Source organism: Tiliqua scincoides, chromosome 3 (genome assembly GCF_035046505.1).
Source record: "Tiliqua scincoides isolate rTilSci1 chromosome 3, rTilSci1.hap2, whole genome shotgun sequence".
Taxonomy (NCBI): Eukaryota; Metazoa; Chordata; class Lepidosauria; order Squamata; family Scincidae; genus Tiliqua; species Tiliqua scincoides.
Genome location: NC_089823.1, coordinates 147,246,431 through 147,272,722, shown reverse-complemented (window position 1 = coordinate 147,272,722; position 26,292 = coordinate 147,246,431). Strand labels below are relative to the sequence as shown.

General features: G+C 43.9%; 1 protein-coding gene across 3 annotated transcripts in view; it reads left to right on the top strand.

Annotated features, from left to right (window-relative positions):
* The window catches only part of ANK3 (ankyrin 3), a 435,851-nt gene that overhangs the window by 233,227 nt on the left and 176,332 nt on the right, over positions 1 to 26,292 (top strand). For all 3 annotated transcript variants that reach the window (XM_066618756.1, XM_066618757.1, XM_066618758.1), the window contains exons 2-4: positions 16,178 to 16,279; positions 18,003 to 18,101; positions 23,074 to 23,172. In XM_066618756.1, coding sequence (XP_066474853.1) covers positions 16,178 to 16,279; positions 18,003 to 18,101; positions 23,074 to 23,172 — 300 coding nt within the window. The remainder of the gene's footprint in view (positions 1 to 16,177; positions 16,280 to 18,002; positions 18,102 to 23,073; positions 23,173 to 26,292) is intronic.

Here is a 26,292-nt window from a genome sequence, read left to right as displayed (position 1 = left end):
CACTAGGGAAGCCAAATCTGCTCACTTCCAAAAGGACTTCCAATAAACCTTGGATCGGATGGTAGATAGGAATCCTGTATTTAAACGGAATTGCCTCTTGCAAGGAGATAGGTTTGCCAGAATAGCCCAATATAGAAACTCTTTTTCATTTTAATTCTTTCCTTTTTGTGAAATGACAAATTTGGCACGATTCAGAACTCAAATCAGCTAAAAGGAGCCACAGAAAATGTATTTTCTGATTAACCCTGATTTTAGGAATGGGTTAAGTCAGAATGCCAGATGTAGGGGAGAGCACCAGGATGAGGTCTCTTGTTATCTGGTGTGCTCCCTGGGGCATTTGGTGGGCTGCTGTGAGATACAGGAAGCTGGACTAGATGGGCCTATGGCCTGATCCAGTGGGGCTGTTCTTATGTTCTTATGTTCTTATGTTCTTATTGCTCTTTGTTTTGAAAAGATATTCAAGATCCTGAAATGAGGCTAAGGGCGCAATCCTAACTCACTCTTGGGCCAGCACAAGTCCCCTGTGCCGGCCCTGGGGAGTCTGGTGCAAAGATGTGCGCCATGCCGGAGCAAGACCCTGGCTGGGTAGGTTCTCGCTGGCTGGGCTCAGCCTGCGCAGGGGTTTGGGGGGCATAGGGAGGGCAGAACAGAGGCATTCCAGGACAGGGGAGGGAGGGCAGTGGGGGAGAAGGGGGTGGGGCCAGGATCTGGCACTTATGCCAGATCCTATCCCCATTCCTGGGCAGCCTGGGGCAGCTCCGGGCTTCTTAGATTTGTTTCAGGTGGCACAGATCCAAGTAGACCCATTGGGGCTGCTGCAGTTCTACTGGGGTAAGGGGAAGCAATCAGCCCCAAATGCAGTTAGCCCCAAACACGTGCTGAATACATGGCCCACTCTGAATCCAGTGCTGGGTTTGAACAGGCTGGAGGTCTCTTCAGGATAAGGCAACAATTGTATCCCCAGTGGGGCCACGCAGATCTGTACCAGTTAAATTGCTGGTGCAAGTCGGAGAAGCCCTTTCAGGCCCAGGAGGGGGAATAGAATTAGGTGTAGGCCTCCTCACCTACAGTGTTGCAACGTCTGCAGTATTTCAACCTGTGAGTGTCAGTTCCCAGCTCTACTGGCTTTACATGCTCTTGTGGGGCAGATTGCTCATGGCCAGTCTCAATATCCCACTGCCAGTAGACCTTAAAATCCACCAGAGGTTCCCCTTGAGCAGTTCCCACTAGTTGAAGACACACACATGGACATTCAAAATAGTAAAGTTTATTAAAGTAAAGCAAAGGTACAGCTATGCAGGAAACCGTTACTCACCCTGCTGAGCTTGGAAGCAACACATAAGTTCACCCTCTCTACAGTTATAGGAAAACTTCCACGGACCCACAAGGGACTCAGAACCAATCATCAAATTACAATTATGCTGTGTAATGTCACCTCAAGTTGTTATCCAATCACATTATAAGTCACATACTGCACATCTCCTTCACTGTTATCTCACACCTGTGTTAAATCCTTTCTGTTTTGCTATCTTCTCTTCTCCAGTTCCTTTGCTGGCACTTCCTCACTAGTTCTCTCAGTACATCAAAAGCTTGTTAACCCTCTGTACTACTACTTTGCCATTTGATTCTCTGAAACTTATTCTACCAATCTAATACTTTTTGTGTGAACCAAGCTTACAGGATGTTCCCCATTACATTAAAGAATCAGTTTGGCCTTTGTTGTTGCCAGATCAAAGCACTTATTTGCTCTGTGTCCCTCTTTTAATTTTTCAGCTCTGCAATCTTACTGCCATGTTCATGTCCCATATTAAAATATTCCCCATAACACACAACCACCTCCATAATACAACCCATCCAACAACAGTCTACCACCTCAGTTTGCTTACACGTGTAGACTGGCACAGATTACTGCACTGCATTTGGACCGCCCTCTCTCTCCTTGGGAATGTTCACAAGAGCTTACACTTTGTGTACAGATATCCCTTCATGCTGTGTTATAGCAAGATCAGGATGCATTTCAAACATAAGTTCATTAGAATTTTTCCCCCTATTCTGTGGGGGGAAAAAAGACAACATCCTTCTGTTGGGACAGAAGCCAGAAATCTGTCCTGCTTGAGAACAATGAGAACCTGCTAGAAGCTTCTCTCCACAACAAATGCTAAAAATGGAGTAGGGAAGCTAAACAATAACCAAATGCTCTCTGGTAAAACCATGCTATGACAAAAATGTTAAATACTACAAGACCATTCAAATTTGCAGCACAACATAGAAATACTGTTCTTTGTCCATTGGTGCTGTAGGGCATTGGTGTAGGGCAATGGTATTGTCCATTGGTGCTATAGAGGTTTGAAACTCTTGGGAAACCTTGAGGTCCTTCAAGTTTACTGTGAAGATCTATAGTCTTGGGTGAGTTTCTCTGAAAAATTGCTTACTGTTCATTCCCAGTCTTTTGCATGGGTATGCAGAACAGTCTATGATATTCTGTCAGGATGCACAAAGCAATAGAGAGAACCATCAGACCTGGGGAATACATCACATGATCAAGAGTGTATTGTAGGATTAATCTCCTCAAAACCTCTGCAGGTAGTGCTCAACAGTCACACTGATGTGGAAACAGCTCCTTGAGGGAACTTTGAAAGGTTTGTTATAGAAAAAAGGTAGTGTTGGTCCCAAATCAAGGTGAGAGTCAGATTAAGATTCATGAAGTTCCTTGAATGGCCTTTGGCAAGTCACTGTTTTGCTCAGCCTTTCTCACAGAATGGTTGTATTTTCGTGTAAGCCATCCTGCACTCCATAGAGGAAGGGTGAAATGCGAAGGTGGTAAGATGTAACCTGTGTGTCAATACCACAACAGGCAGCTCGGTCCTATCTAAATCCCCACGTGGTGATGCAGCAGTGCTGGCACAGCTACTGCTGCATCCCTCAAGGGATTTTTGGCTGCTGGAGGTCTCCTCAGGGTTAAGGGGACATATGTCCCCTTGCCCCAGGGTAAGCCCCAGCAGCTGCAATGTATCAACTCCTACCTGCTCCTGCAATATTGCTGGCAAGTCCATGGGAATCAGGCCCAGGAAGGGGGTTTGGACATGGCACACACTGGCACCACTGATCTTACCCCCTCCCAGGTCCGATTTGCCCATCCCCTCCCTGTTCCACCCCCCCCTGCCTCCCCCCCCCTGCACTGGATTTACCTGCTCCAGTGGGTTTCTCCATGGCTGACAACATGCATGGGAAGGCTCCAGCCTTCCCGCTGATGCACCAGCGACAGCACTTGCTGGCAGAACACGTGTTCTGCTGGCAGAGCACTTAGATAGGATTGAGCCAAAAATCAATTTGATTTCAGCTTTGATTAAATACACAGAAAAACACTATATTTGGAATATTTGTGCTGCCTCCACATTCTGGTGTAAAGAAATAATGTATAAAATCTTATTTAGTTAGCTTTTATGTATTACATAAGACATTGTGTCTGCAGCACTCTGTATTTTACAAACTGCTCATCAATGATAGCAGTTCTTTTTGAATCATGATATTGCTTAACTTTTAAAATATCATTGAAAGGAAAGGCCTCTAGAACTGATAATTGGCAAGCTACACTGACATACCCACTGATTTTCTTATCCATGCGCGTATCCCACAGACTTCCTTTGCTTCTCTGACCATTTCCAGTCTAGCATTATCTGCAGTGCAGTTACAGAGGCTCCATAATTAATGTAAGACGGGAATATGACGGAATATTCCGTGCTTGGGTAAGCAAAGCTAATGCGTTGAAGGCTGCCGTTCCCCATGCTGGCAGTGCTGAGCATCTCACTTGCAGCCTGTGTTTTGATTAGTGTCTCAGCTTTAGTATTTGCTTGGTGTTTGACCAATTAGGAGGCACTTTTCTTCTTCCTTTGCACAAAGAAAACAAATGACCTAGAAATGTAGAAGTCTGAAAAAGTTTGCAAAGGATGTTGTGTTTCCTGTCTTCTGAAAGATGCTCCAACTTGCTCTGTATGGGGCCAGCCATTCAAACAAATGAAATTGCAGAACACACAGAAAAGTGGTAATAGCAGGCAGGAATGGCTTATCCATGAGAGAGAGAGAGAGAGAGAGAGAGAGTTTTGGGTTGTTTACTGCTGGCGTCCCATTTCTTTCCTACATAAGTGACAGCTACCCTAGGTTCCCCCCCCCCCACTTCAAAAGTCCCTAGATAATATAGTCCATTACAGTATTTATAAAAGTTTGATGAAATGCCTGGTGAGAAGTATATAAGTCAAAGCCCTGATAATTCAGTACAGTATTAAGTGCCAGGTGCTCCGTTTCCAGACCTTTGTGAATCAGGCTCCAGCAGTGCTGTTTCCGTTAAGTGTGGCAGAAGCAACAGGCTGATGTGAAGTCGATAAGATGGAGCAGAAGGTTGAAGTAGCAGATTTATGATGTACAAGAGGCAGGATGGGTTACAGCAAATTACAGCAGGACAAATCAAAATGCACAGGTGGAGGCAGGCAGCGGAGTGTGGATACTATCTTATTCACACTTTCCTGGGAGTAAGCCTCATTGAGTATAATGAGACTCACTTCTGAGTAGACATGCATAATGGTTGGCAACCTTCAGTCTCGAAAGACTATGGTATAAGCCTACAGCACCCAGTATTCCCCGGCGGTCTCCCATCCAAGTACTAACCAGGCCTGACCCTGCTTAGCTTCCAAGATCAGACGAGATTGGGCATAGGATTGAACTGTAAGCCAGCGGTTAGGTTCTGGAAGACACCATGCTAATTTGTGTCCTCTTCCCTTGCACCCTCTCCAGATGGGCAAACCCCTTAGGAAATCAGTGAAAATGGTTCTTTAGTAGGGATCAATTAGCTCAGTTATCCTGATCAGAAGTGCATAGCTAAACCATAAAGAGAGTCTCCTTCACCATACTGTTTGCCCTTCCTGTTCCTTGCTTTTCCTAGAGCAGTGTTTCTCAAACTATAAGTCAGGACCCACTAGGTGGTTCGCGAGCCAATTTCAGGTGGGTCCCCATTCATTTCAATATTTTATTTTTAATAGATTAGACTTGATGTTACCATGGCATGTGGCTGCATTTGGGGAAATGTTACAGACCTGTACTTTTAACAAGCTACTATGTATATTCTTTTAACAATAATAGTAAATGGGACTTACTCCTGGGTAAGTGTGGGTAGGATTTCAGCCTAGGATTGTTAAAACTCTTCCTGCTTGATGATGTCACTTCCGGCCATGACATCACTTCCAGTGGGTCCTGATAGATTCTTATTTTAAAAAGTGGGTTCTGGTGCTAAATGCATGAGAACCACTGTCCTAGAGAATTCCATAGTTTCTCTGGTTTGAGGGGCTCTCAGCAAGATGAGCCCTCTTGTACTTGTGTGTCATTCCTTCACCTTGGTGGTAAGCATGAGTTTCTTTCATTCTTAGTGGACCATCAGCAATGGCATTGTAGCCATTGGCTGCCACCTGTCATGCTGTCCCCTGCACAATGCCCCATTGTGATGCTACATGAAGCACAAGGGGGAAAATATGTGGCAGGTCGCAGCCACTTACTAAAACACTGGTGTTACTGGCTTGTCAAGAATGAGATGTGCCCTTTGCTATAGTAGGGGGAGGGAGTCCACTCAGCCACTGATTGTTGGTTGCTGGCTGGGCCCTGTTTTTCCCAGGGGACCTGTCGTCCCCAGGGAACCTACAAAGGTGTCAGCATTTGGTCTCCTAATGCACTGGGCATTAAGCAACTGGTTGTTTTGTTCTGATGCCAACCCTGAACTACTGCTAAAATAAGCTTGTACTGGAACAAAGGTGATCTTGGGACTGCAGAATAGTGATTTTCATGTGACATTCTGGAGAGTCTTGCTGTTACTTGGAAATTTTCTTCAGTGAGAAGATCATTAATGGCAGGCAGATTTACCTGAAAGACAGCTTGTCCACCATCACCAACAATCTTCCAACACAATGTGCAGCACCAATAAAGTGCTAGATGTGTTCTTGCGCATGTTCTGAGTTCACGCAGGACAATGATGAAGCTCGATCTGCGCCCTGTATGAACTGGAAGTCATCCTTAGCTTATTTATTTTGGTTAGTGGTTAATATCCTGCCTTTCCCTCTGGATAGCAGGTATTCTGTGACAGACATGCAAAGACCCCTTGCCACACAAATGTATGTGTAAAGGATTCTGTGGAGATATGGAATCGTTGAAAACTAGTGATTCTGAATAAGCACTGTGCCAAAATAAGCAGCAAATCATCCAGTATGAAAGACAGACATGTGAGCTCATTGCTCATGCAGTAACAATGACAATGGCAGTGAAGGAAAAGAGGAAGGATTGGATAGGTTAGGGAGTGCAAGAATGGGGGGGGGGAGAAAATGAGTTGGGACCAGAGAAAATGGAATTAGTGGAAAGGATCGGAAAACATTTTACAGGATAAATGAGGTTAAGAAGCATTGGTTCCTAAACTGTGAGCTGTGGCTCCCCATGGGAACTGTGGATACCAACCAGGGAAGCCATGGAATCCTTGTGAAAAACCCTCCACCCTATGCAATGTATAGGATTGTAGCCCTCATGGGAGCCGCGGCCAATAGCCCAGTAGATCAAGGAAGCTGCTAGTCCAAAAAGTTTGGGAACCATTGGACTAAAGCTAAATATTAGTTTAAAAAAGTTCCCTACCTTCAATAGAACTGACTCCTTAAAATATGTGGGCATAGAAGTGCAGCCACCCCAGCCAAAGACCAACTAATTCATCAACACAATTTAAGTGTTGAGTCCCCTTTTTGTTTGTTTCTATTTTAATCGTTGTTCCTAAGAAGAAACGTTGGCAGTGCATGCCATGAAAAAGGCCAGGATTCTGGCTGAACTTCCCACACTTGATAGCACAGCCCTTAATTTAAAAACCCTGAACCTGCAAATGTCATGGCAGGGGGTTCTTTTGTTCGAGACAAAGCAACATAGTGGTAGGAGTTGAACAAGCATTATGCAAGGGCAAAGCCACCTTCTAAATATATAGAAAAGTGAAATACTGTATTCACATTTCTACCAGGATGGGCCAATCTTTTGAAGTATGGACTGCTATGCCTTTCAGAGTAGTATATATCACAAAAAGTTTTGACAGCTTCTCAGTTCAAAGTGTTGCAAGTGTTTGAAAAGTTGCATCCACCAGAATTCCCTCATTTACACAGAATTGCTGCCCGTCTCTCTCTCTTTCTATAAAGCCCTTTCTGTCATCAATGTTGATTCCAGCCTGTGTGCAGAATGGGTTTACACACTATGCTGTCCTCTGAAACATCCCTTCCTCCCCTGCCCAGGAGCTGCTGCAAACTGCTGATGAGTGATGTTTTTACCCACGAGCTGACTCTGTAAAATGGGTGGTTTGTTACTCTATGGCAGAGAAAGTCTCTGGTCCCTTTGGTCATCCTGATAAAATGCTGGCTTTCTAAACAGAAGATCTGCTAGAGTGTCTACTAGTTTAAAAAGCGTTTCTGCATAAGCTTCCCTCTGTAGTAACATGTGCTATTTACACTGGTTAGGAGTGAACGTTATTTGTGTGACCAGCTTCTGATTTCAGAAATAATGGCCCTTTGCCTAGAGACACAAGGCAGGCAGAGCCAGAGGATTGGAGTCAGGGTGAGACCTGGAGAAATGTGCTAAATCAGATTTGAAACTAGGTTGGAATTTGGAGAGGAAGAGGAAATGCCAGGATAGATCCTGTGGGTAAAGGGTGTGGCCAGTGTGACACCTGGTGGGTTGGGGGGGGCGAAATCTGGCAAAACCTTGAATTTACTGACTTTTTGGCCTTTAGGAATGGTAAAATAGAGTTGTACTAGTACAATATTGATGAGTTGGCAACCCTAGGAGTGGTACGCTGGCTTCCTAATCAGCAAAATTATTATTTTTATTTATTTATATTTAAAATATTAATTTCCTGCCTACCTGCACCATTTAAAGTAACACCCAGGTGGTTTACAGTATAAAATGTAAAACAGTTTCTAATAATTTAGAAACAATTAAATAGCTGTAGAAGTATAAAACAACATGGAATGATGACACTACATAGCAAGGAGAGGATACAGTGCGGATAAACTATGAGCAGAAGGCCAAATGAAATGAAATGAGAAAGTGTTGATAGCCCTTTAAAAAACTGGCAATGATCACATGATAAAGTAGAATATAAATCTACTAAACAAATTAATAAATATTATTTGAATAACATTAAATAATGCAAATGTGGCAAAAATTAGGTGTATTTTCAAGGGGATGGATGAAAAGCCAAACATCTGTTTGCTCAGGGACTTAATAAAGGCAGTAAGCCAGGCAGATGTTAGTGCCACTGCAGCTTCTCACTGGCTCTGTGCCTGCATTACACAGAAAACCACGTCCGTCGACTGAATGCTGCTGGCAGAGGAGGAGAAAATAAGAGGAATATGAATCAGACCAGCTGTTACTGAGTGGATAGTGGCAGCAAGCAGTTGTGAACCTCTGCAGAACAGCAGAAGAAGTCTGGGCCATTCCAGCCGTGGAGCCTTTACAGATCCACAGTCAACTTTAACTTACCTTGATTTTACCTCCCACCTTCCTTGGGGTTGGTCCAGGGCAGTGGTATAGTCAAGGGGAGCTCAGAAACGTCAACTGCAGCAGGAGTGATGACATCATCAAACAGGATCCTCCAGGTGCAGTCTTGACCATTTTTTTCAAATGACCTTAGCCAAGAAGCAGTAGCAAGCTGCTGGAAGGTATTCTGCAGAATTTGTTTAAGTGCCAGTCTGCCCTTCCCCAAAATGGGAGGGGAAGGTCAAAGGGATGGGAGAATGAGAAAAAGTATGACTGGATCATGCCTGCCAGGAAAGGGAATAGATCTGGTTTACGTCATGTCATTGGATGAGAGACCCCAGGAGGTACAGATGGCAGAGGTAAATGGAACTTTTGAGAAAGCATGCATAGGATTACACTCTAATATACCTTAGAGGTGTGTGTGTGTAAATAAGTGGCAGAAGGAGAAGAATACACTCCAATGAAGCAACTTCAAGTTTATTTTTTTGCCTACAGTCTTTGTAGCACGTGGCTATGAGAATGTCGCTATGAAGGTATCAAGGCAGCTCCTGCACTTCAGAATTTACCACTATGTTACTGTTCCAGGGATAACGTAATGTTTAACTTTGTATCCTTTTAGAAGACTCTACTTTCTAGTTTATTCCTGCATAAGCTGAGGTGCAGGTGAAAGGCTCTCTAAACCCCTTCTCTCCTGTGTGAAAACAAAAATCAGGACGGACCTTGCCAGAGCTTTTCTTACATGTATTGCTCTTTGCTCTTAACCAGTGTTCTGACTCAGGGGAAAGTGGTGCAGAAGTGTTGTCCTGGGGGCCAGATAGAATCTATGATCTGAATTGATTGGGGCTAGCAATTGCCTAGTTGTAACATGCTATACATAATACCACAGCAACTACAGGTGTCACCCCTGTATCCATGGAGATTGGTTCCTGCTGCTACTCTAGATACCCAAAAGTGTACCCTATAGGTACTTACTACCCTAGCAGGTAGCAGTTTGTTTGCAAACACTTTGCTAAAGGAAACTTTTTAGAAAAGGAAGCAGATAGAAAACACTTAGACTCGAAGTTGCTAGAGAAACACTGGAGGAGGCAACAGTGAGAATGCTAACTGGAAGCAGACAGCAAAGGGAGCAGACAGACAGTGATAATGCTAGACTCTGCTTCCTGTTAGTATTTGTACTGCCACCTCTAGCATTCCTCTATGACAGTGGTTCTCACACATTTAGCACTGGGACCCAATTTTTAGAATGAGGAACTGTCAGGATCCACCAGAAGTGACATCGTCAAGCAGAAATTTTTTTGACTATCCTAGGCTATAATCCTACCCACACGTACCCAAGAGTAAGTCTTACAGGTCCAGCCTATTTATACACAGATTTTTTATACACGGATTTGACTCAACATGAATGGCCCCTGCAAATGAGAAAGAATGTGCTCATCCCTGGAGAAGGGGAAAGACGCATCCCTTTAAAATCAGTTTTAAAAACTGAACAGTCCTTTAACAATAGCCTCCTTAATGAGAGAGAGAGGGCAGCAGGCTAACAATCCATCAATCCTCCTCTCTCCTGCAGACCCCTCCCTTCCCCCAGCACGTGAAAGAAAGGTAATCATTTTGCATTGGTGAAGGGAGGAGCTGAGTGAAGTGCTGATGGATTGTCTTCTTAATGATTCTTATCTTAGAGTCAAAAGGTCAGCAAGGCTGTTTTTCAATCACTGAAGCAAAGAAACTTGGTTTTTTAAATTGATTTGATATAGTGCAATTTTTTTAATCCACGTGAGTGCTTGGAACGGAACCCACGCGAATAATTAGTCTCAACCTGTATTTACTATAATTGTTAAAAGAATATACTTAGTAGCTTGTTAAAAGTACAGGTCTGTAACATTTCCCCAAATGCAGTCACATACCATGGTAGTATCAAGTCTAAAAATAAAATATTGAAATGAATGGGGTTTCTTTACTGAAACAGTGTCCATTCTAGGAAATTGTAGCACCCTATTGGGGGGAAGAGAAGAAGCCGTCTAAAGGCACAATCCTATCTTGCGCTGGAACAGGCAAGCCAGGAGACTTGCACTGTATCCAGCACAAGATAGGACTGCCAAATGGCTCAGCCGAAGGTAAGAAGAAACTCTTCCTCTTACCCCCAGTTAAACCACTGCAGTCCTATGAGTCTCTTTGGACTTGTACCACCTCAGGAGATGGCACAAGTCCAAGGAGAGCGGAGTGGCTTTCAGCTGCTCCGCACTGCTTGGGAACAGGGACTGGGATTCGGCATAACAGCTGGACTCCAGCCCTGCCTTCTGCTCCCCACATACCCCGAAGCTGCTTGAATTAGTTGTTACTAGTTTTTAGTTGAATTCACCAGCTGCTTGAATTAGTTGTTACTAGTTTTTACAGTACCAAGGTACCAATTATGCTACAGTTTAAAATTATCTTCCCACAACACAGACTGCTTCTTTAGCTTGATTTTCTAGATGTTAGGACCTCTGTGGTTGCTAAATGTACCTTTATTTAGCTGTCGTTCTAAACAGGATGCAACCACTGAATATACAAATGGACGTATGAGGGCTCAATCCTAAAGCTCATCAGTGCCAGGGCTAAGCTCCAGTGCAGGCAATGGGTGTTGCAAACATGCCATGTCTGTGGCATCCAGAGAGGAGGGGCTGCCAGCGCTGGTCCAGCACCAGTCAGCCCTGAGCCTCAGCGCTGCAAGCAGGGCCAGCCGGCATTCCAGCAGCACCTGCCAGCAGTAAGTAGTTTCAGGGTGAAGGGAAGGCAGGGAGTGGGCAGAAGGGGGTGGGACAGGGCGGGGCGGGGAAGGAATTGCGGCAGCAGGTGGGTAGCTCCGTCAGATCCTGAACTCCATGTCGGGCCAGAAGGCCCGACATGGAGTTTCTCAAGTCTGCGCTGGCAAAATAACTGGTGTAGACCTGAGAAGCCCATTGCAGAGCTTGGAGTTTCCCCCAGGAGACCTCCAGCAGCCTGGATGGTGCCGCTAGATGCGGCAGAAGCCATTTTGGTGCTGCCGCACCTGGTGATTGGGTTGCAGCATAGTGAGGCAAATCTTTGCTTCACTTATAACACAAGCTAGTGCATGCTTTCACAGATGTAGGTTCCACTGTGTTCAATGGGCTTTACTCCCAGGAAAGTGTGTATAGCAGGGGTGTCCAAACTTTTTGGTAGGAAGGCCACATCATCTCTCTGTGTTGGGGGCCAGGAAAAAAATAATTAATTTCCATTTAAAATTTGAATAAATTTTCACAAATTTACATAAATGAATGCATGAGAGATCGAAAGTATATAAATGAATGAGGATCTCACGATAGGTCAAGGCCTATAAATAACCTTGCGCAAAGCAAGGCAGGGCTTTACTTTGCTGTCGCTACTGCTTCACAGGTGTGAAACAGCAAGCAGCGGAGGGAGCCCTTGGCCTGCAGCTTGCATGAGAGGTCAAACAGTTGACTCTTGCGCTGAGAGTAGTTGCATTGGGTCAGTGTGGGCTCCAGCAAGCCTCTGGAGAGCCAGAGGCTCATTGGAGACTGGGAACTCCTCACGGGCTGGATTGGGGGTCGCCAAAGGCCAGAAATGGCACCTGGGCCAGGGTTTGGGCACCTCTGGTATATAGGGTTGTAGCCCTAGTTCAGTATTATCTCTGCTGTTTGGTAATGGCCTTACCTGGAGATCTAATCTGGTCCCTTCTGCATGCAATGTTTGTGCTCTGTCACTGAACTATGGTCCCATCGCCTATACTTGTATAAACACAATATTTCATTTGAGTGGCAGCTAAAATGTAATTAATAAAAAGACATTCCTAATAATAATAATAATAATAATAATAATAATAATAATAATAATAATAATAAATGGAACTATACAAGCAGCACAGATTGCATGTTGAAAGTGTCACTGTTATTTATCTAGCATCCTCAAAGTGTATTTATTTTAAAATGTGTGCGTTTTTTAAAATGTACTTTTCCATGGCTCAAAGCAGCTGATATCATAATTTAAAATAGCTAAACCAGTATAAAATACAGCACAATTGCGACACTTTATGGCAACATCTAGCGCTTTACAACAGATGAGAAGATAAACCCTTTCCCCAAGGGGCTCAAGATCTAGAAATAAGCTCTAGGAAACAAGAGAAAAAGAGGAGGGGAGTGGTGGTAGGGTTAACAGGGGAAGAATACGTGATTATTTTATGTACACATACTTTTGCTTAGTTACATAGGGTAAAGGGACTAGTGAGTTGTCTTATAGCCGTCACAGAAAAGTTGGGTTTAGAGGAGGGATTTGACAGAAATGAGAGAGAAAGCATCATGCAGGTGTTCTGGGAGGGGATTTAGGCATAAGAGGCAACAAGTGAGAAAGGCCTGAGTTGTTCGAGGGGAGAAGGAAACCTTTGGACAGCTGAAGATAGCAGAACTTGATGAGCAGCAGTCACAGGCAAGCGTATAGCAGAAGATGAGAGATGAGGACTTTAAAGGTAAGGACCAGGAGCTTGAACTGAATCTGGGAGCAGAACAGAAGCCTGTGTAACACTTTGAGCAAGAGTGCGATGTTATGAGAGCAATGAGACAGATGAATGATTTGGGTGGCAAAATGCTGGAGGAAGGGAGCTGAGGTGAGCCCACAAAGTCCAAAGTTGTAGCCGTCAAGTTGTGATATGGCCATGGCATAAGCTAGAATTATTGCTGAAGAGGCTGAGGGAAAGGACCAGATTATTTGCAGTGTTTTAGAGGGAGAAGCAATATGATTTGTCAATACACTGGATATCGGGTATGAAGCAGAGAGAGGAGTCAAAGATAAAACCAGTATGTGAGTAGAGTGTTGGGCTTGGGAAGAAAATTTAGAAGATCTAGTGCAGCTTGTGACAAACCAGGGGACTTAAAAGGATGTGACTACTGGGGTAAGCCACTTTGAATGCCCACTCAGGAGATAAAGTGGGATATAAATACATAATGTATATAAAGTGAAAAGTTTGAATAATTTTGATGAGATTTCAGATTGCACTCTTCTCTTACTATCCATGTTTGCTATCTTAGTTGGCAACCTTTAGTCTCGAAAGACTATGGTATTGCGCTCTGAGAGGTGGTTCTGGAACAGCGTGGCTGAAAAGGCCGATTCAGGAATGACAATCCCTTCCACACCGGGAGCAAGTGCAGTCTGTCCCTGGTCTGTCTCCCTGGCTGTGGGCCTTCCTTCTTTGCCTCTTTGCCTCAGTCTGTTGGCCAAGTGTCTCTTCAAACTGGGAAAGGCCATGCTGCACAGCCTGCCTCCAAGCGTGCTGCTCAGAGGCCAGGGTTTCCCACCTGTTGAGGTCCACTCCTCAGTCCTTCAGATCCCTCTTGCAGATGTCCTTGTATCGCATGCGATGTTTGCTATATGGATTCACTTATCCGTACCACGCATGTCAAGATCATCTCCCCTTTATCTGTAACAAGACTGATTTGGTAAATCGTCTGGGAAGCAGCTGTGTGAGACACACTGTCTGATGGGTCGCACATCCCCAGACTTTCAAGGCACATATATTACACGCTCCCTTTAACAGTGTATATGTTTTTGCACTGTGTTTCTACTAATTATTGTGAATATGGGTCCTAAGGAATAAAAGAAGATGAAAATGCTCTTAGAAAAGGTGGAAAACAGGTGAAACAAAAGAGAGTGGCTCATAGTTTGCAACTTAAGCTTGAGGTGTTAAACCTCATTATGTGAAGCTAGAACTTCTGAACTAGAACTTATTGTTCTAATTCAGGGGTGCCCAAACCCCAGCCCTGGGGCCACATGTGGCCCCCGAGGCCTCTCAATGCAGCCCTCAGGGAGCCCCCAGTCTCCAATGAGCCTCTGGCCCTCCAGAGATTTGTTGCAGCCCGCACTGGCCCAACACAACTGCTGTCAGTGTGAAGGCAACTGTTTGACCTTTTTGTATGAGCTGTGGGATGAGGGCTTCCTCCACTGCTTGCTGTTTCATGTCTGTGATGCAATAGCAGCAGCAAAGGAAAGGCCAGCCTTGCTTTGTGCAAGGCCTTTTATAGGACTTGAGCTATTGCAAGACCTTCATTCGTTCATATAAGTTCATCTTCAATATATTCATTTATGTAAACTTATGTAAATTTATTCAAATTTGATGCAGTGTCAGAGAGATGATGTGGCCCTCCTGCCAAAAACTTTGGACACCCCTGTTCTAATTCAATTATCTTTAACACTTCATTGTCTTTAATACATCATTGATGCTGTATAATACTAATGGTTATTTATTTTATTGTGTCATGCACCTTTTTTCTTATGCATTAGGCATTTAGGGTGATTTTTTTGGGTGAACTTGTAGTGGTTTTGGAACAAGCTAGAATTTTTCCCATTGAAAAATGTAAGCCTTGTACTTCTTAAAAACGTAATGTAAAAATGTAATCACTGTACTTCTTATCTGGATTTTTGCTATAATGGCAATGGCATCACTAGGGGCGTGTGGGGGTGGTGGTGGTGAAACATGTTGGGGGGGTGACACCACTAGTGGCTAAAATTGTGAAAACTTGGTATTTATGAATAACACCATGTTGTATATCAAATGATAGGTAATTTCATGCAGAATGCAATAAAGCAAACCATGTTGAAATACAGTTGAGCCCTCAGTACTGTAGGAGTTCCGTTCTTGAAACCCCTGCAGTTGCCAAAATCTGTGGATGATGAAGTCTGTGGATTTGGGCACCTGAAATCCTCTGAACGTTTCTGGAGGAACATCTGAGGGCTGGGGTTGCTTCCCTGGTCTTCAAAAGGCCTTCTGAGGGCTCCAGAAGGCCAAAAATCATGACTTGCAATTTTTGAGCGAAAACCAGAGGTTGTGATTTTTGACCTTCTAGAGGCCTCCGAAGGTCCATAAACGGACCATAAATGTGACCAGAGTGCAGTTCCTATCACCTCCAAAGGGTACAGGATGGACCCACCTGCTAGTTTGGAGCCTGTGGATGATCAAATCCATGGGTTCCGAATCATGGGTAATGCAGACTGCCTGTATCTATATTCTATCAAATGTTACAACCAATTAGCCAGGAAAAGAAAACACAACTGCCTTACGTAACAAAAAATGGATCTTCTTAACTCAAAACTGACCAAAGAGACTGATTGTTCTAAGTGCCAATGAGGTGTTGTTGTGACCCAGCAGGGAATGAATAAGGTGTTAGTATGACGCAGCTGTCATTTCCATATATCAGAGCTAATACTAGAACTCTTATTCAGTTGTTTGTCATCAAGTTGGCCACTGGTTTTTTGTTGGTTACTGATTTGTTGGGTTACTGTTATATATTAAAATAAAGTTACTAGGGGTTACACCAACCCCAGAGATGTCTCTGCATTTAGGCTGTGCGCGTAGTATTGTAATTTATTCTGTATGGTCTAGTATGGGAGGAGATCTATCATGGGGGTGACAGTGAGCTCTCTCGCTGGGTGGCACAAACCTTAGTGTCACCTCTGTATAAGGGCTGTTTTCAGGAACAAATCAGTATGGACAGCAAGGGAAGAGTGTATGTTGGCTCACTGCATGATTATCACCAATTATGAGACATGGGAGGCAATTCCTGTGCCAGCTCAATTTAAATGCTGCCTTATGTTCTGATTTCTAAAACTGTGTATGCTTTCTTTTTCTTTCTTTCAGTCTGACACCAATGCAAGTTACCTACGAGCTGCCCGGGCAGGCAACTTGGAAAAAGCTCTTGACTACTTAAAAAGTGGAGTGGACATCAACATTTGCAATCAGGTTGTAGAAATATTTAATTAAACAGTTATTTGTTTTAGCTGTTATTTCTCCTTATATTTGTGTCTACTTTAGGATAAAAACAAATGACAAAGTTGAGACAACTAAAGTCATGTGTTATTATTAGTAGACTTATTAGCATTTATTGTAGTTGAAGTATTATATTTGAATGCTTAAAATTTTACTGAGCTCTGAACTAAAATAAAATGGCTCTCTTCCGGAATGGTTCACAATCTAATATAAAGAATGCAGAAGGAAGAAAGGAGTGGGGAAAGGAATCTGAAAATAAGCAACTCAGGTACATTTAAAGATGACTAATAACCTCTAGGTGGAACAACCATAAGCACCTGTTCTTTCATGCCTGTGTCTTGGTTGCTGATCTGCACCAAGGGCACAATACAACCATAAGTCCTTTGGGCAGAGCAATTTCTCATAAATTAAACTAATTTCTCATAAATTAAATAATTTGTATTTAATACTGATGCTTGTCTTCAGCTTATACCCATTTGTTTGGTGTACTACCGTCTGGAAACAGTATCTTTCTGTGTTGCTGAAATCTTAATCTTTTGCAAGTGGAATGGGTAATTGTTAACATGTGCAAATGCATGATGTATATTTTACATACTGTTCTTTGGTTTAAAAGGGAAATAACAGTATGAGATTGGATTTTCTCTGCTCTTTCAAGGCACATAGTGTCAGGTTCCAGTGAGAGACTCTTGCACATCTCACTAGCTTGCTACCATGTTGTGGAACCCCTTATTCACTTTCCTAGTGATGTGCATTTATATGAGGATTAGTTGTTTATCACTTAAACTGCTAAGATGCAGTCCACTGGAATAAGTGGTACTGTTTTCTGAGTAAGTATGCAGAGGATGTCAGACTTGCATCCTTGTGTAAGACTTCATTGGGCTAGCTCAGAGGATACTTCATCCTTTTCATGCATTTGTGTTGTTAGTGCATCATGAGTGTGCATTTCCACCTGTTTCCCAACATGCTAAAAAATTTTACCTTCATCGCCGGGGGGGGGGGGAGGCAATTAACGCTTAATGTTTGTATTAATGTACACAATTACCAATGAATACTTAAAATATTAGCATGTGTAGAAGTGTGGTTTATTTGAATATCTTTCCCCTAATAAGGTATTCTAGAATACCTAGTCAGAATTCCAGCTTACAGCAAGCATGCAACACAAACCATCAAAGAGAAACTGGCAGGTGGAGCTTTGTCCAAACAGTCCCTGTATGACTCAATAAACTGTTATTCTGTTACTACAGTGTGTATATCTTTTATTGTATAAGTACTACATAAGAAATAGGATGATTAACATCACTGAGATTAATGTATACTATAATAATTAGTTCTACTAGTAGAAGCAATAGTATTTATGATCTACTCAATGTACTATGAATTACCATTAATGTACATAATGTTGTATGATTATATTTATCAAAACAATGCTTGTCATGCACTCTATTTGCGATGCTGAACATGTAATATGTTATATTGCAAAGATAGCTGAATACCCTGAACTGTGTATTGCTTCTTGGAGGCTTTTAATTGAAAAGTGATTCTGAGAAGGCTGGCCATTGTTATTGGATTGTTGTTGCGTGTGTGTTTTTTGCAAGCCCTCATCTCATCGGAATGTGACCTTTAGGCCTTCTGACATATCGCTTGTTGTTCTCAGCGCCCTGCATCAGTCTTTCTCATTCCTCTTTCTTATTATCAGAATGGGTTGAACGCTCTCCATCTCGCCTCCAAAGAAGGCCATGTAGAAGTTGTTTCAGAACTGATACAGAGAGGCGCCAATGTGGATGCAGCAACAAAGGTCTGTCTTTCCTATCTTAATGTTCTGTACACAGATTTCAAACTAGCAAAGTGTGAGCCAGTTGAATGCAAGCAGTAAGTCTCAAAATCAGGCCTGTAACACAGTCCCTAAACACAGTCAGTCTTAAAGGTTGGGAGCCATGAAGAAGGAAAGAAACTTTTGTATCCAAAATTGGGATTCACAGAGCTTAGAAAGAGACAAGCAGAGCAAAATTCTTGTCAGGCAACGGAGGGGGGAAGTTAGAAGAAATCCCACCTCCATCAGCAAGTGAAAGTGCTGTTCCACTTGTACAAACGCCAGCAAAACTCCTGCGCACAATGTTGAAAGCAATGAGCAAAAGCCCCATGTGATGCATCTGATGCTGGACTGTACCATTACAGACGGCAGGTGATCATTTGAAGATTTGAATGCTTCCCAGCATAAATTAGTCCCTGCACATATACAACTAGCATGTCAAGAAAAAGGCAGAGCTTCTCCCTAATCTGCTTGTTTTTTAATGAATATTTTAGAGCATTTGATCCCCCACGTGTCATCTGAAATCCTGTAGCCAAGCTACAGATAGATCATAAGGGGTTTCTGCACATATGTGTTAGCTCTTATTTTGAAGCAATAATTTCAGGATTCTAATAGAAACTCACTTGGTTGGAAACACCTCTTGTCAACCTCATGCTTTGGGACAGGAGAGCAGGACCATCCAAAGTCTTAATACTGCCTGAAGTAGCACTTCTTCTACCACCTTCTCATTGCTTGTGCTAGTACTGGGTAGACAAGGAGAAACAGAGTATGGTGATCCCACTCCTTTACCTGCAGCTTGGGTGTGGCCACCCTTCCTCTGTGCTGGTCTTGATTAATTTCAACAGGATCAGCACAGAGGAAGAGTGGCTGAGCTGCAGGGAAAAGGGCAGGATCATTGTGCTGCATCTCTCTTTGCTTATCCAGCTGCTTTTGCGAAGCAGCTGAATAGCCGAGGAGGAGGCAGTGGCAGTAATGGGTGCAAGATTGTTTTCCTCTCCCCCTTCAAGTTCCAGCTGAAGTGGCTTAGTCAGCAACAGGGCACCCCTTAGTGTGTTTCTCCCCTCCAATTTAGTGTGCTTCTCCCCTCCAATTCTGTCAGCTTCGTGGTCGGGCCAGCAGGAGGGAATAAAATAAGCTCAAGGGAAAGATGTGTGAAGGGTTTTGTGGGGACAGCAAGTTCTGGTTGGTATCCCGAGAATGGGCAGCATCAGTCTACCTAGTGTGGGCTGACAAAGTAGTCATCCGCTCCATATCCATGGGTCCAATATCCACGGTTTCATTGATCTACACATTACCCCCATTGTGCAAACGTCTTATCTGTCTCTAATTGCAGCCATCCTATTGCTGTCTAAACGTTGCACTGTTTTTAGCCCTCCAACCAACTTCCTGTTAGCATTTGCAGACAGCACAGAGACAAGACGCAGGAGACAGTGACAGGAGGGCTACAATCAGAGACAGATAAGTCATTTGCACGAAGGGGGCAATTTGTGAACTGCTATCCACGGTTTCAAGCATCCACCTTGGCAGCTGGAAGCTATCCCTCACAGATATGGGGAATGCCTGTATAACTGAAGGTTTTTAGGGCTACTTTCTTTTCAGTTAGAAACTTCTGCAATACCTCATCCTTTCAAGGTGAGTTCTCTGCCTGGAATTAATTGCTTTCTGTTCATTGATAAAGTTATCGCATTCCTGAATTGGCCCTTACTTGAGATGGTTCCTGTTCCCTGTGAGGTGGGGCTTTAATTACTGACTTCCTCTTTGCCGCCAGAGGAATCACTCATTCATATAACTAATTTTTACTATCATCATCATCATAGAGGTGAAATTGCTCTCATAAACAATGACATTTAAAAAGTTGAGCACTGCAGGGAAAAAAGCCAGTAATTAAAGCAATCTACCTCCAATAAGGAACAGGAACTGACTCAGTAAGGGCAAGTTCAGGAACTCTGCAGTGATATGAGCGAATAGAAAACAACTAATTACTGGGGCAGAAATCCTTGTAAAAGATGGGGGCAAGGAGGAAGCTACTAATTATAACAGGTGAATACTAGGGAGAAGTGCAATTTCTGCTGTAATTGGACTTGGTTATGAGTAAACATGCCACATATATTGCCTAGGGCAGTGGCTCTCAAACGTTTTGCACCAGGACCCACTTTTCAGAATAACAGTCTGTCCAGGACCCACCGGAAGTGTTGTCATTAACCTGGAAGTGATGTCAAGTGACATAATCAAGCAGAAAGTGCTTTCCTGAGATTGCATCAAGCACTAAAATTGTCCATGGCAAGCACTGAAATTGCACCATTTTCTCTAAAAGGCAAGCAATAAAAAATAAAAACAAAATAAATAATAAATATCAGAGCAAAGCAAATAAAGGGAGATGACGGGGTAGCTAACCCTGTTCTACCAAGGGGCAGCCCAATCCTGAGCTCCCGTGGCACGTGACTGCACCGAAAACGGCTGCTGCCACATCCTACATGCCAATGACAGCCGCGGCCGGCACCTCAGAAGAAGGGGACTCTCGTTCCCTTCTCCCGGGTAAGGGAAGTAGCCCCGTAATGGGGCTACTCGATTCACCACCGACCAAGAGGTGGAAGGTCGGCGGTGAAGTAAGAGCATTCGTGTCAGGTGCAGAGATCCACAGAAATGCTCTGGATCAGGTGGAGCAGAGCTCCACCAGACCCACCTCTGGCATGCTGCTCCCCCTCCCTGCCTCCCATCTCCCCATCATGCCTCCTCCTCGCTCTCTCCCCATCTCCTCCCCCGGAACACCTCCACTCCGCCTCCCCCCACCCCCACTTACCTTACTGCAGCTCGATGGTCTGTGTGACCACCGAGTGGCAGAGGCCGGGCGCCAGCCTGGTGTTAGTCCAGTGCTGGCCAGTGCTGGGCTAACACAGACGTATGCCTGGTGGTAAGCCTTGCAAACATGCCTTACAGCATGTTTGCGACAGTGCGTGCCAGCGATAAGCCAAAGCGTCGAGCCCAGGATTGGGCTTTGAACTCTCTTTGTAGCCTGCCAGCAATAACCTCACCCCCCTACCCCAAAAAATCAGTAATATTTTCAGCCCTATCCAATGTGCAGGTCAATTTAAGTTCTTCTAGTTCAGTGTGATTTGGAACAAAATCAGTTTTAAATTTGACATATTTTTTGTTTGGACTGGATTGAGGTTGATGGCTTCCCTCTAAACACCATTAAAACCCCAGAGTGATGAGGAGAGGAAATGAGGCTCCATAGGGGGGAGGGGGGAGTCTGGAAAAGACAGTAACCCTTTCCAATAAAGTGGTTCCCAAACCACTTTTGGGGTATATTTTGGGGGGCTGCATTCTTTTTAAAACAACCCACTTTTTAAAATGACCAACTATTTGAACCCACCTAGCTTTGAAAGACTAAAAAAGAAAAAAAAATTCGCCTTACCAGCTGAAGTCTCTGTTTTTATCCTTTTAATGGTGGGTGGGGGTTGCTTTCTGGAGCATTTGTTGAACTCCACATTCATCAAATCAGAACCATTCTGATGGTCCTGCATTCCCCTTTGCCTGACCTTCAACATGAGCCAAGGAATGTTTGCTTACTCACGAGTAAATATGAATGTAGCAGGGTGCAATCCTAACCCCTTGTGTCAGTGCTTTCCAGCACTGACATAAGGGCAGTGCAGCTCTGAGGTAAGGGAGCAAACATTCCCTTACTTTGAGGAGGCCTCCGTGAGTGACACCCAACTGCAGGATGCAGCACATGTCCCATTGGCACCACTGTGCCAGTGCTGGAGAGCACTGACATAGGGCACAGTCCTAACCCCTTAACTTAGTTTCGCATTCCATGGGGTTCAATACATTTGTCAGTTTGGAGGGAGGGACTTCCTTTTTGAATATATTTTGGGGGCTGCGTTCATCAGATCAGCACCATTGTTGTGGTGTTGGGTTTCTCTTGGCCCTGGTTCGCAAGGGACCAAGGCACAGCTGTCTACTTGTGAGTAAACACACAGTGGAGCTCAGCTTCACATTCCATACATTTCTCTTCTGTTATCAGCTTGTCAGTTTCAGCTTCGTGACCCACCAACGTTCAGGTCATGACCCACTTTGTGGGTTGCGACCCTCAGTTTGAGAAACCCTGACCTAGGCAGATGGGCATTGCCAGATTGTTACGAGTCATATGGCATTATGTTAACTACCACGTGGAATCTCCATTTTCGTTCTACTCCCAATTGATTGTGAAAAAGCAGTGCCATTGCATTTTAAGGGCCCTAGTATGCAACCCTGGTCCTAGGTGGGGTGCCAGAAACTGGGCAGCTGGCAATAAGCAACAGGAGTAGGTTAGAGAACATTGAGACTCCTCTGCTGTTCTGTAACACCACTAAGGGCCCAATCCTATCCAACTTTCCAGTGCTGATGCAGCCATGCCAACAGGATGCGTGCTGTAATTTGAAGTGGGGGACAGTCACCAAAGCCTCAAGGAATGTTTGTTCCCTTACCTTGGAGCTGCATTGCAGCTGCACCAGTGCTGGAAAATTGGATAGGACTGGGCCGTAACTGCCCTAAAATTGGATGATAGCAGGCGGTTATAAGATAGAGATGAAAGTCAAGGAAATGGAATATATCTGATAGTGGAAAAAATGAAAGGATTGCAAATTACCATTTGCCATGCCAGAAGAAGGCTCTGCATGGTGCTGGAAACAGGCGTGCTGTTACAAAAATGCTTTATGGCACTCTTGCGATGGCTAGTGACAGTGGAGCGCATTCTCTACTAGCACTATTGCTGAATAGGACCGTGCCATAAATTTCAAACTACACTTCTGCCAAAATCACGTGGAGGTTCCAGCTGCATCTAGTTGTATGTGGAATCCCTGGACATAAAACACAGAGTCTCCTGTGCTGTCAACATATTTTGCCATGTCTCCCTGCTGCAGATGATATTAGAGTGCGCTGAACATTTTTCACATTCTGTACCCATCTCTCATTTCAGAAAGGAAACACAGCTTTGCACATAGCATCTCTGGCTGGGCAGACAGAAGTGGTGAAAGTGCTGGTTACAAATGGGGCCAACGTCAATGCACAATCTCAGGTAACGTTCTCTGTGCCGTATGCTGTCCTTTGTTCCTTTAAAAGAAACAAAAACCACAGCATTCTGTACTTAATACCCTGTTTCCCCGAAAGTAAGACCTACCCTGAAAATAAGATCTAGTTTGTTTTTTTGAAAATTGCTGAAATATAAGACCTACCTGGAAAATCAGACCTAGTTATGATCAGGGCCAGGACGGGGGCGGCTGCAGAAGGGGTCCTTGGGCAGGGGCGGGTGGAAAACTTGACCGGGAACACTGCACTCCCGCACACACCACCTAGAAAGCGCCTGCTGTGCTACCTTGGGCAGAGGACGCTGACGAGGAGCTGAGGTGGGAAGTAGCAAGTGAGGCAACCCTGCCTACCGGGCTCTGAGCCTCTCCACACTTTCCAGGGAGTAAGTCCCATTAACTATAAAGGGACTGACTTCTGAGTAGGCAGGCAGGCAGGCAGGCATCCTCCTGGGGACTGAGGGGACACCCTCTCCACACCTTCCAGGCAGTAAGTCCCATTAACTATAAAGGGACTGACTTCTGAAAAAAATAAGATCTACCCTGAAAATAAGACCTAGTGTGTTTTTTTGAGCCAAAAAAAAAAAAATATAAGACAGTGTCTTATTTTGAGGGGGAAAACGGTATATGGCTACTTTTGCTAGGAATAATTCTAGCAGTAGGTTTCTGGCACTAGTGATTTTGCTTTAAAACTTGCCTTTTAAACCAGCACAGGTGCTTTGTTAATGTTATATCTTCCACTCCCTTGCCCAGTCTTATATCCAGAGAGAGTATGGGAGTGGATCATGGCCTTGCAAATTTCCATCATGAGATCTTTCAGGGAGAAATGAATGATAAAATTGAAAGAGCCTGCATTTATTTGACTCTGGTGTCCTCTCCTAAACTTGTAAAATGAAATCATCACTTCTTTCCATGCTAAGAGGAAAAGGAGAGGGCTGAGTGGAGGTGGAGTAAATTGATGAGCCTGATACCTGCTCCCTGAGTGGGGAGGGCTGTGATATCTGAACGCTTCCAGCGTGGAAAAACCAGCCCTATGGGAGTCCAATCAAAATTTCTCAAACTTTACGGTAAAACTATGACATTTGTAGCTTTTTGGTTGTGAGAAAGGAAACTTGTGATGCCTTACTTCTAGATGTGATCTGATAGGCCCTGCTCCCTACGTTTTGAAGGGGGGAAAAAAGAAACATAAAAAGGGGATCAGAACCAGCTCTAAGATCACCACAAAAAGACAACTGCAAAATTTGAAGATTCTCATGCTTTCTGAATTTATCTTTATCAGGGAAAAGTTCTTATATTTATTCCCTTGTGAGAACAATGAAAAAAATCATACATTCACCAATTGTTGTTGCTGTGATGCAGAGCAGGCAGGGTTGGTTCACCTGAGGCTGCAAAAAGCCCATCTGCAAATACGTTTCTTCTAGAACAGGGGTGCCCAAACCCCAGCCCTGGGGCCGCTTGCGGCCCTCAAGGACTCTTAATGCGGCTCTCAGGGAGCCCACTGTCTCCAATGAGCCTCTGGCCCTCCAGAGACTTGCTGGAGTCCGCACTGGCCCGATGCAACTGCTGTCAGCGTGAGGGCAACTATTTCACCTCTTGCGTGAGCTGAGGGATGAGGGCTCCCTCCACTGCTTGCTGTTTCACGTCTGTGATGCAGTAGCAGCAGCAAAGGAAAGGCCAGCCTTGCTTTGTGCAAGGCCTTTTATAGGCCTTGAGCTATTGCAAGTCCTTCATTCATTCATGTAAGTTCGTCTAATATATTCATTTATGCAAACTTACGTTAATTTATTCAAATTTTAAATGTAAATCAATTCTTTTTTCCCCCGGCCCCCAGAACAGTGTCAGAGAGATGATGTGGCCCTCCTGCCAAAAAACTTTGGACACCCCTGTTCTAGAAGGAAATGTGCAATCATGAACTTCAGATTAATGCTACCCTGAGTATTATCTTATTTTAACTTTCAGGTTGAAACTAGGAATTTAAACAGTGCAGAAATTCCATCCCCCAAAAGACTTGGTGAAAAAAGTTCTGCCTTTCTCTGTTTGGTTCTGTTTCTCCTTCGCTATGACTGCTTCAGCATCACTTCCCTCCCCCCCCCCCCATGCACGGTAGCTTCCTCCTCCACCATTCTGATTTAGTCTTAGAGGTGATCATGTTCAATCAGAAGCCAATCCCCAGGCTATGACAGACATGGTGATATCACTAAATTTCAATAAAATCACAACCAGTTTGATTTGGCTGCATCACTGAGGTAAAGTGAGACAACTCTTAAGTGAAGGCAGTTTAAATAAATATACAAATACTTTCATAAGACAATATGAGAAATCACCAAAAGGGGAGGATGATGTTTTTCACACTGCTGAAAATGTTTTTGGAAAAAGGGAACTACTTTTGACTCAGGCCTATTTAAGACTCAGAATGAAGAAGTTCTCCGCTACAATTCTGCCTCAAATTCAAATATATTGTGTCGGGGGGGGGGGGTGTCTGTTCTGAGAACACATTCCATTGGCTTCCCATGCAGTTAACTAGTGAGACTGAAGTCATTGTTGTTTGTTGTGTGATCCCGAATGGTTTGTAGCTCTTCTTAAAATGTCATGGAATGCAGAGCACAGCAAAACATTTTGCCCTTCTGCTTAAGAAGTCTGCCCTCCAGTAAACTGCATTCTTACATGGCTGGAATGGCTAATGGGGAAAGCAGAATGGTAGAGAACTCCCGATACCTACTGTCAAGTTGCCAGAATTGCATCCCGAAAGGGGTTCTTTACAGTTCCTTTGTCACTTGAAAATTCCAGTGCGCAGTCCTTTCAAAATGAAGTGTGACTTAGTAATGTGATTATACTGTAACTATGAGATTAAGAATCCACGAAAATTCTTGAGGAAGGGTTTATGAAAAGGATTTATGAAAAGGATGAAGCATTTTGAACCCCTACTAGCTGGGCAAGGAGGCACATTTAAAATGGTACTCCTCTTTGATTTAGCAGGGAGAGAGTAACTGTTGCTCTTCACCTCAGCTGGTGTTTCTTCTGCATATGGGGGCAGGGAAGCATTTATATTGCTGTATAGGCATTTTTTTCTTGAAAAGGTGTATATAACTGTTCTTAATAACAATTACAACTAT